Source organism: Marmota flaviventris, chromosome 5 (assembly GCF_047511675.1).
Source record: "Marmota flaviventris isolate mMarFla1 chromosome 5, mMarFla1.hap1, whole genome shotgun sequence".
Classification (NCBI taxonomy): domain Eukaryota; kingdom Metazoa; phylum Chordata; class Mammalia; order Rodentia; family Sciuridae; genus Marmota; species Marmota flaviventris.
Window position 1 is genome coordinate 60,919,592 of NC_092502.1, and position 11,790 is coordinate 60,931,381.

At 39.0% G+C, this 11,790-nt stretch overlaps 1 protein-coding gene across 1 annotated transcript in view; it reads left to right on the forward strand.

Moving 5' to 3' along the window:
• Positions 1 to 4,076, forward strand: part of Dctn4 (dynactin subunit 4) — a 30,424-nt gene extending 26,348 nt beyond the window's left edge. The window contains exon 13 of the mRNA XM_027949300.3: positions 1,459 to 4,076. Coding sequence (XP_027805101.1) covers positions 1,459 to 1,672 — 214 coding nt within the window. The 3' untranslated portion in view covers positions 1,673 to 4,076. The remainder of the gene's footprint in view (positions 1 to 1,458) is intronic.
• Positions 4,077 to 11,790: the final 7,714 nt, after the last annotated feature.

Consider the following 11,790-nt stretch of genomic DNA (forward strand, 5'->3'; position numbering starts at 1 on the left):
TGGGTCCTTCAGTTGTAGTAATTAGGTTCAGACATTTGTTAAGCCAGGTGAACGTCTGAGAAGATCATCTGAGATACCAAATTCCAGTCTGAATACATAATAGATTGGTTAAAAAAAAAAATACATTTTATGTTGTTATACTTAACAGAACATTCAGATATATGAATATACTATATACTACTGTATAAATATGTAAGTTCTTAATTCCAGTAACTTTTCTTAGAGTAACAGTATTATTTGGATAATAAATTGTTCTTTTAATTGCCTTTTTACTTTTAAGTTATTAAAGAATAAACTTCAGGTACAAGTGAAGGAAAACTGAAATGGGAACCCTAACCAAAGAGACTTTTCTGTTCTAAAAATTCCCAATTTGCACAGGTTTTATAGAAACACACTAATTGAAGGCATTGCCTTAAAGCTTTGTGTTATTAAAACTTCAGACATCAGCCTATGACTGATAGAAATATTATGTGCATGAAGGTGAATGTAAAGGTAAATGGATATTTACACTCCATGATTATAAGAGAAAAATTGGCAGCAACCCCAGCATACCAGTTGTGATAAATTCATGATGGACTGCTATGCAACAATTGCATGAAATGTAGAAAATTTATGGACACCAGTATGGAAAGGTGTTTAGTATAAACCAGAGACGGGGGCAGAGGGAGGGAGCAAGTTATATACTATGTTTTAGTCAGCTTTTTCATTGCTGTGACTAAAGGACCCGACCAGCACAATTATAAAGGAGGAAGAGTTTATTTTAGGACTCAAAGTTTCAGAAGTCTTAGTCATAGAAGGCTGGCTCCATTACTCGGGGTTCAAGGTGAGGCTGAACCCCATGGCAGGAGAGGGTAGCAGAGGGAAGCAGCTCACATCACGGTGATCAGTAAGCAGAGAGAGAGATACTCCACTCTCCAGATATAAATATATATCCCAAAGTCATGCCCTAATTCCCACCTCCTCCAGCCACACCCTACCACTAAAGTTACCACTCAGTTTTTAATCTCTATCAGGAGATTAATTCACTGATTAGACTTTTACAACCCAATCTTTTCTCCTCTGAACCTTCTTGCATTGTCTCACATGTGAGCTTTTGGGGGCACCTCAGATTCAAACCATAATATAGTACGTCCCATTTGTGTTGGTTAAAAAAGCAGAAAAGTATAAGCTCATGGGAAAATATCTGGTAGGTTAAGAAATAGTGTTTTGAGTTGTCTCTCTGTACTGAATAGAAGGAGAAGAACTTATTTTTTCCTACTTGAATGTTTCTTGACCGTATTTACTTTTGCAATATTAAGAAAATAAAGAGATCAATATTTACTAGAGAAATTCTTCATTGTTGATAAATAAAATGGTAGTCTTATCAGAGATTCCCCATCGTGCCATAAAACGACTGTAAGTCTTAGTGGTTTGGCTGACTTGTGACCTACCTAATACTCTACTTTTTTCTTTCCATAGCATTATAGCCTTCAGAAAGGCCAACAAAGTGGGCATTTTCATCAAAGTTACCCCCCAGCGTGAGGAGGGTGAAGTGACCGTGTCCTTCAAGATGAAGCATGATTTTAAAAATCTGGCAGCCCCAATCCGCCCCATTGAAGAAAGTGACCAGAGCACAGAAGTCATCTGGCTCACCCAGCATGTGGAACTCAGCTTGGGCCCGCTTCTTCCTTAAAAGGTTACTTTGGTGGGCAGATTCCACCTGAGACAATGTCACCACAGACCTGTGTTAAAACATGGAAGCTCATGCTTCATTAGGCTTTGTTTATCATGATGTACCCATGCACTACTCGGTCCTCTTCCTAAGAGTGGGAGCACAAGCCAGGCATCAGGAACACAGGGTAACTGCTGTTCCTCTTGCTGTCACCTCTATTGACACCAGTCAATCTGTGTTTCCCTCACTGAGCCCTGCACGTTGAATAACAGCAACATAGCTCCATCCCAGTAAAGGGGATGGCTGTTCCTCAGAATGGTGTTATATTTACCACCTGAGAAACTGACTATACTATCTCTTGATCTGATCTCACAAAGGATCATAATCCAACAGTTGAAACTTAACAGTGATAACCCAAAGGTGGACCTGCTATTAATGATCCAGCATTGGTCTCAATGTACCAGCTGCTTTCTGCATTCCAGTATATATCATCTCGCCATCTAAAACTTACCCCTTTATTTGCCAACATGGCTCTCATTTTGTCATAGATTTCTGTTTGGAAAAAAAAAAAAAAAAAAATAGAATTGACATATTACCTTTAGTCTTGTGATGTTTGGAAAAACCTGTGAAGTAAGACACTCTCATTTACCCTCTTTCTAGATGAATACAGGACACTAATTTATCAGTTGCTTTTAATTTTTTCCCAGAACAATATGAAGCTTTTCCTTTTGAAAGAAACAAGGAATTACATGTCATATCAAGAGGGTAGCAAATTCCATTTGTTTTAAGTTTTGCCTCAATACCTAGGAATGAATGCTGCCACGGGAAACAGTCTTTGTTCTTATCGCTCATCCTCTCTTTTCTGCTCTGCCTTTTTAATTCAATAAATTGTTCTGAGTATTTGGGACTTGAAAAACTCCGCAGGAAACCTGAGTGGACAAGTTCACTTTGAGACTGTAAAAAACATTTTAAAGGTTAGATTTTTAGTATGACCTGAAATAAAGTTCTTTCCGCTGATTTGAAGAAGAAATGAACTATTACAATGTCTTGAATCCAAAATTGGATATTAAGATAGGGGGGCAAAAAACACCCCTCACTGAGTCTAAGCCTTTTGTCATATGGTATATCAAATAAGACCATTTTGATTGTAAACCATAACATAATTTAGCAAGTAGCCCAGAGTGCTGGCCTAACAGCAGACATGCTGTTTTCACCTGGGTCCTAGCTGGGTTGCTGACCTTAATTTCTGTGATGTTTTCTCAAATGAGACTTAGTACAGTAAGTAGACCACCAGCTGCACCACATTTTCTCAAAAGTATTCTTGGTGTGTGGTCAACAGACTTTTGAGGAAAGAAAAATTTCCTACTTACCCTGGTTTTGTTTTTAATTTTCAGTCTTAAAAAAAAAAAAAAGATATATAATCTAGAATAGAGATATATAATACTTGTCAACTCTCCTTGAAAGACAAAGCTATTTAGGAAACTTTTGAAGGACACTAAATTGCACCCTCAAGGTCAATTTTATGAAGCAATATTCTCACAGCCCAATATATTGTGCTGCAACATAAGGGAAAAAATACTCATCTCTAATATTGTGATAATAACTAAAGTTTAGCCTCTTGGGAATTGGGGCAGGGAGATGGGTATTATAAGTTTACAGAGTATAAAAAAAGCTTAATTTTTCGTGATCCCATAGAATGTCAAATTAATTTTTATTTCCCCATGTACTAGAGTCTGTTGTGAAACCACTGCTTCATATTTGCCAGTGGAGGAAATGGGCAACAAAGGAGAGAGTAGCTTCATATGTTTACACATTTGCATAGGCTGCTTGCAGTTTTATGTCATGCCTTTATGGCTTGTAGCTGGTATTTGTTCCCAGAAGTAATAATGTTGCAGTAATAGGTCTCCTCACTCCAGTATGATACTGAAACATAAAAACATTTTTGATCATAGAATTTTTTTCTTCAGAAGCCAAATTAACACAGAATACAAGAGCCACTGGAGTAATGTTTCCTTGAGATGGGTTTTAGTGCAAATTGATATTCTGTGTGTTCATAGAAATGATTCAACACCTGCAGCTGGTGAGTTAGGAATTTCATCTGTTGCCTTTCTTACATTAGATCAGGTGCAAGGTTTTTAATGCTAGTGTGCACCACCACAGGAGAGTTAGACCTCGTCTGCACTGGAAACTAAAATTTTGGAAATATAAGGCTAAGTTAGTTTGGATTTGTGATTTGATTCACTCACCAAAGTTTTATTTGTTTCAAAGTACATGTTATAGGCATAATGAGCTAAGTGTCATGCATATTGTGAAGAAGCTTACTTTTTGGTCCCTTTTGGGAATGAGAGGCACTCTTTGGTCTTCATGAAAGGTTACTGTTTTGCCTTATTGCTTAATGTAGTGAAATAAAGCAGACAAAGCTTGAGTGTATCTTTTGTTTCATTTCACAACTGGTTGGAAGTAGCATGGCTGAAACTGAGAAGATGGGTGGTCCCTCCCCGTTATTTACATGAACTAAACTAAAACTTCATATAAGGGTAGTTCATTGTAGGTATTGCTTGAGCTACTTATACACATATTCTTATGACCATTATATAATTGTTGTTAGACATCTGCCAGCTTTTATATCCTGGGTGATTGTTCACAACAATATCCTTTCAAATGTACAAAATGGTCCTACTTCCACAAGTAGACACTCATCCACTTTTTGTGCCCACATAACCCTTCCTGTTGCTACAATAGAGTTATTTCTGTTTCTCCTCTTAATACTCACCTCATCCTCTGAACCTATTCAAGGATATCACATTAGCTTAAGCTTCCTTCCTTGTCTGTATCATTTCTGTTGGTATGATTCTCACATCTTAGAGAGGTGGACCTCGCCCTCCTCCCACAAAGCCACCCATTGCTTTGCTCTCTTCATAACAAAACAACTCTACCTTCCTCCTGCCATCCTCATCCAAGCCCATTCCAGTTAGGCCCTCACTCCTACTGCTTCATCAAAACTGCCCCTGTCAAGGTCACCAGCAATCTCCACACTATTAAATACAAAGGTCAGTTCTCAGTACTTAATTAGGTTGTCTATCTGTGGCATCCAACAGTTGATCTCTCTCTTCTTCAAAGACTATATTTGTTTCCAGAACACAATACTGGTTTTCTTCTGCCTGACTGGGAACTTGTTTCTCATATCCTATCTTCCCAGCCTTACAGTCCAGGTCTCCTTTCTTAACACTTCTTTCTGTGCTTTTTAGTGGTATCACCTCATTTCCAGGCCATCTCCCATATTCAAGTACCATTTCTACAATATTCTCTGAAAGTCCAGAACCATGGTCTGGATTTTCTCATCAAATCTGTTCTCCAGGGGTTCCTAAATTAAATGGCAACTGTATTTTTCAGTTACAATAAAATAAATAAATAATAATCCCTTGCTTCTTACATGCCATATCCAGTAAGTCAGTAAATCGTGCCAGCTGTCCTCACACCCTTACCACTTGGCACCATCTCCAACATTATTATCCTATCAAGTCACCATCATCTATATCCACCCCTAGAATGTTTTTCCAGTAGCATAGAAATCTCCCTGGTCCCTCCACCTACCTTAGTCCACTTTCAACACGAGGCAGAGTGACTAAGCCATTTCTCTGCTTAAAATCCATGAAAGTCATCTTAGCTCACTCAACAGTAAACTATAAAATTCCTACGGTGGCATGTAAGGTCCTGTATGACCTGAAATATTCTCCAACCTCTTCCCAAAATGGATCTCCTGTTCCTCCTTGTGCGCATGCCACCCCAGTCTCCCCAGGCAGGCGCTTTCAGGGCCTTTGCACTGGCTACCTCTGCTGTCATAGATACACAAAGCACCCACCCTCACCACAAGGTCTGCTCAAATGTTGCCTTCATGTGGCTTTCCCTGACATTGTTTCCTATCCCCCTTGGTTTCATGTCTGCCCCCCAAAGCATTAGTCGCCCTCCAACATAGTATACTCTGGTTTGTTTTCTGTCTCACCATTCTAAAACAGAAGCCCCATTAGGGCTGGGATTTTTGTTTTTCTTTATAACTGTTAATTTTACAAAACAGAATGATGACAAGTAGTGGGCACCGTCTCTTTTTTGAACAGATAAATACTATCCCTATGTAGCTGCTTTATCTATTTATTTATTTATTTATTTATTTAGTAGTGCTCGGGATTGAACCCAGGGCCTTGTGCATGCGAGGCAAGCACTTTACCAACTGAGCTATATTTTTAATAAGCTTTTAGAACAATTTTAGATTCACAGCAAAATTGGCAAAAACAGATTTCCTGCATACCCTTTGCCTCCACATGTACACAGCCTCCCCCACTAAAGCTTATAACACCATTGTGGTACATCTGTTAAAACAGATGAGCCAAAAAATAATAATACCTAGTGTGTTCATTAATAATAATAATGCCTCATGTGTTTTTCATTGCTGTGGCCAAAATATCCAACAATAACAATTTTGAATAGGAGAAGTTTATTTTGGTTCATGGTTTCAGAGGTCTCAGTCAATGGTTGGTTGATTCCATTGCTCTGAGCCAGAGTGAGGCAGAACATCATGGCAGACAAGTGTGGTAGAGAAAGCTGCTCAGCTCACAGCATCTAGGAAGCAGAGAGAGGAAGGCAGAAGCTGGAGGGAAAAGATAACCCTAAGGGCATGCCCTTAGAGATCTACTTCCTCCAGCCATGCCCCACCTGCTTGCAGTTCCCACCCAATACAGTAATCCTGTGGATTCAACCACTGATTAGGTTATATCTCTTAGAATCTAATCTTTTTTATCTGCATCAGTGCAGGAGCTTCTGAAAGACATCTCATATTTAAACTATAATACCTAGGAATAAATCTAACCTAGCAAGTGAAAAAACTCTACAATGAAAACTATAGAACACAGAAGACACTGAAGAAGACAAAAGGAAATGGAAAGACCCTGCATTTTTGGACAGGCAGAATTAATATCGTTAAAATGGCCATATTATCAAAAGTGGTCTACAGATTCAATGTAATCTCCATTAAGATATCAGTGACTGGGGCTGAGGCTGTAACTCAGTGGCAGAGCGTTTGCCTAGCATGTGTGAGGCATTGGGTTTGATCCTTAGCACCACATAAAAATAAACAAATAAAGGCATTCTGTCCATCTACAACTACAAATCTTTAAAAAAGAAAAAAAGATATCAATGACATTCTTCACAGAACTGGAAAAAACACTCCTAAAATTTATATGGAAGAATAAAAGACTCAAAATAACCAAAGCAATTCTGAGTAAAAAGAACAATGCTGGAGGCATCACAATACCTGATTTCAAACAACAGGGTTATAGTAACAAAACACCATGGCACTGGAATGAAAATAGACATGTAAACCAATGGAATAGAAGACAAACAAACTCACACAGACACAATCGTCTGATCCTTGACGAAGTCACCAAAAACATACACTAGAGAAAAGACAGCCTCATTAACAAATGGTGCTGGGTGAAATGAGTGTCCATATGTAGAAAAATAGAACTAGATCCCTATCCTTAACCCTGCACAAAATGGACTGAAGACCTAGGAATTAGACCAGAAGCCTTTGCAACTGCTAGAAGAAAATAAATGTCAACACATCTATAGGCACAGTCAAATAACTGCCCTCGATAGGACTCCTAAAGCTCAGGAAATAATACCAAGAATTAATGCCCAGGACGGCATCAAATCACAAAGCTCCTGCAAAGCAAAGGAAATGAGTGTGAAGAGAGAGCGAATAGAATGGCAGAACATCTTTGCCAGCTACTCTTCTGACAAGATTCATATTGAGAATACACAAAGACTCAAAAAACTGAACACCAAAACAACAATCTAATCAAGAAATGGATAATAGTCACCTCTCAAGAGAAGAAATATAAATGGCCAACAAATGTGTGAAAAATATGTTTAACATCTTTAGAAATCAAGGAAATACAAACCAAAACTACACTGAAATTTCATTTCACTCCTGTTAGAACAGCAATATCAAGAATACACATAAAATGCTGGCAAGAATGTCAGGGGAAAGAAATGCTTCTACACCATTGGTGAGACTGTAAATTAGGAGAGCCACTGTGGAGACCAATAGGGAGGTTCCTCAAGACTAGAAATGAAGCCACTATTTGACCCAGCTACACCACTCTTTGGTATTTATCCAAAATAATTAAAGTGTACATACTATAGTGATACGTGCACGCACACCTGTTTATAAAACGCAGCACAATTGACTATAGCCAAGTGTCCATCAACAGATGAATGGATAAAGAAAATGTGAGTTTTCTTCAGTCATAAAGAATAAAACTATGTCATTTGTAGCAAAATTGATGGAACTTGAGAGTATTATGTTAAACAAAATAAGCCAGACTCAAAAGTCAAGGGTCAAATATTTTCTCTCGAATGTGAAAGCTAGAGAAAAAAATGGAGGAGGGGGATCTCATGAAAATGGGAGTGAAAAAAGGTAAGCCAAGGGGAGGAAGGAAGAGTGGGGAATGAAACTGACCAATTACATCGTGCATATATAAAAATCACAATGAATTCCACTATTATATATGATTATAATACACCAATAACAAAAACCCTAATAAGCCTACATTGACATATCATTATCACCCGGAGCCCATAGTTCACGAATTCATTCATGTTGTACATTTTATGCATTTAGGCAAAGATATGCGATAGGTACCCACTATTACAGTACCATCCTCTGTGCTCTGCCCGTTTATCCCTCTCACACCCCAACCATAAATCTTTTTACTGTCTCCATAATTTTTGCCTTTTCCAGAATGTTATAGTTGAAATCACAGTATGCAGTCTTGCTAGACTGGCTTCTTTCACTTAGTAATATACATTAAAGGCTTTTCCATGTGTTTTCATGACTTGATAACTTGGTTGTTGGTGTTTTTTTTGTTTTTTTTTTTTAGTGAATATTGATCTTTTATCATTTAAAATATATATACACAAATATGTGTATGTGTTGAATATGTGTATATATACAGGGAGGAGGGGGAGAGAGACTTTGTCAGAAGCCAAAGGGGACCTGGCACAGTGGTGCACACCTATAATGCCAGCAGCTCAGGAGGCTGAGGCAGGAGGATAGAGAGTTCAAAGCCAGCCTCAGCAACTTAGTGAAGTCCTAAGCAACTCAGCGAGACCCTGTCTGTAAATAAAATATTAAAAAGGGCTGGGGATGTGTCTCAGTGGTTAAGCACCTCTGGGTTCAGTCCCTGGTACCAAAAAAAAAGCCAAAGGGCTTCTTACTTTATGCTTTCTTGTTCTGATATTTTTGTTTTTATTTTTATTTTGGTACCAAGGACTGAACTCGGGGCACTCGACCACTGAGCCACACCCCCAGCCCTATTTTTTTGTATTTTATTTAGAGACAGGGTCTCATTGAGTTGCTTAGCACCTTGCTTTTGCTGAGGTTGGCTTTGAACTCATTATCCTCCTGCCTCAGCCTCCCAAGCTGCTGGGATTACAGTCGTGCACCACTGTGCTCGGCTGTTCTAGTGTTTTTTATACCTAGGATTCTCTTCCTGCTCTCTGAACTGTTAGGATTACTTCTCTGCTCTCACCTAAATGTGAGAGTTTTTTGTTTGTTTTTGGTTCTGGGAATTGAGCCCAAGTGTGCTTTACCACTGAGCTTTACCCCTCCCCTATTCATTCATTCATTCATTTAGACAGTCTAAGTTGCTAAGGTTGGCTTCAAACTTGTCATACTCCTGCCTCAGCCTCTGGAGTCATTGGGATTACACTTGTGTACCACCACCCCTGGCCTAAATATGGTCTTAATTCACAACACTGTACTTCTCCAAGGCAAGTACCTCTTTCTTCCTTTCATTGTAGAGTTTCATATGAGCCTAGCTCATTTATTGGACAGTAGATTCCCTAGGAGCCAAATCCAGGTCCCTTTGCCATCTGTTTCTCCCACACACTCGATTCAAAGGGCAGTGTACAGCAAACTCCAAAACTCAAGCTAAGTTGCTTGTTGAATGGCAATTCAGTCATATGCCACATGACATTTTCAGTTAACAATGAACCATATATGTGACAGTGGTCCCCTAAGATTATATCATCTAATGAGATTATAGCCATCTTAGTTTGTGTAAGGTACACTCTATGATATTCACACAATAACCAAACTACACAGCAATGCATTTCTCAAGACTTATTCCTATCATTGAGTGTCACATTTTCTGGTAGTCAGGACATTAATAATATAGTAAAGTATATTTCACAGTATTCAATTCCTACACAAAGCAACAACTTAAAGTGTTAAATTAAAGTAACATTAAATAATATGGAAATCAAATGGTGGAAGAGTTTTTTTCCTTCTTGTTCTCATGCTCCCATCCCCTTTGTGGTTAAGTCAAAGGAAAAAAATATCAGCACTAATGATGTTTATAACATCCAAGAATAAAATGTCCATACTATTATGTTTGTAACAGCTGATACATCCTTGTTTCCTGGGTTTTTTGTTTGTTTGTTTTGTTTTTTGTTGTTGTTTTTATCAGACTTCTGGATGGAGGCTTTCAAAGTCAACAATAGCACTTGCTAAATAACACTGTTTCACTGTCATTGTACTTGTTTTTAAGGCCACATATAAGCATGTGATACTAACTTTCCATTTGCAGAAGTGATAGAAATATTCCTCTTAAAATAAATTTAAATAAAAATTGGTTGACTCCAAAGTTCTACAGAACTTCTGACTATCATGTAGACATCTGTAAAGAATCCTACCCCCACTCAAAACCAAAGAGTGAATAGACGACAAAATCATTACTGTTCTTGGATCTATTGGAGAGCTCATGTGACACAGCAACCGAATGGCCTCAATTCCAAGGAGAGACAGAGCCCCCAAAGGAGAGAGAGAACATGTAGACTGCTTCACCTATGGCAGATGTGGGAGACGTGTTAGCCAACATACAAGCAGGTAAGAGGAAATAAACTGAAAAGTTAAAAGAGTTGCTAAAGGTCAAATACAAGCTACACAACAGCATAACATTCTGGGAGTGCAAGACAAGAAGGGAGCTAGTTTGTGAGCACTCACAAGCTCTTTCTAAAACCTCCACCAGGTGTTCATGAGAAAAATGGGAAAGGTAGGAGCTCTAGAGAGTCTTGCTTGGTTAGGAGGGATGTAGGAGGGTTGCGTGTGAGAAAGGTTGTAAAACTTTTCCTCCCTGCCTGGGCCCTTCCCTCATAATGAGTGAAAGGCCTAAGCCACTGACAGAGGAACAGAATATCCTATCTTCCCAGATTATCAATGCCATTAAAGGGTCCTGCCCAACCCAGAGGCATAGACAGAGGTTTATTTAGGAAAGTACATATATATTGAAGAAAGAATGGGGCAATCTCACAAAGAAGACACCTTTGTGGTAAAACAAGGATTATGCATTTTATCTCTAGAGGGACAGACAGCCCTTAAAGTTCTGTGGAAAGGACAGAAACTCTCCCCTACCATACCAGGCACAGAGTTTAACTGCTAGAGGGAAGAGGGGAAAGAATACTGAGTAAGAAACCATTCCTAAAGCCCAGACACACAAGGCCTAAAGACTTAAGCTGCACTGAATTAGAGCAACAGAGAACCCCTTTATCCCTCCTTCACTAATAGCCTAGTCAGCAGCTAGTAACAAGCATCAGTGCTTGGGGGATGGGCAAAGGCACAGAAGGAAACATACCTCTACTGAGCAGCTATGCAGAATAGCTATATGCTCAAGGATGAACTTTCAGAAAACTTCTCCGGCCCCAGCCTAAAGCAAAAAAAAATGCTAGAGGATGTAAAATCTATGACACTAAAAGCAACCACAACAACAAAACCCAAACTCACTGTAATCCCAGGCACTGAGAGGCTAAAGCATGAGGATCTCAAATTGGAGGTCAATTTCAGAAACTTTAGCAAAACCGTGTCTCTAAATAAAAAGGACTGGAGATGTAGGTCAGTGATAAAGTGCTCCTGGGTTCAATCCCCAGTACCAAAAAAAAAGAAAAAGAAAGAAGAAAGGAAGGAAGGGAGGAAGGGAGGAAGGGAGGAAGGGAGGAAGGGAGGAAGGGAGGAAGGAAGGAAGGAAGGAAGGAAGGAAGGAAGGAAGGAAAAAGAAACAAAAACCAGCTCAGTTCCTGAACTG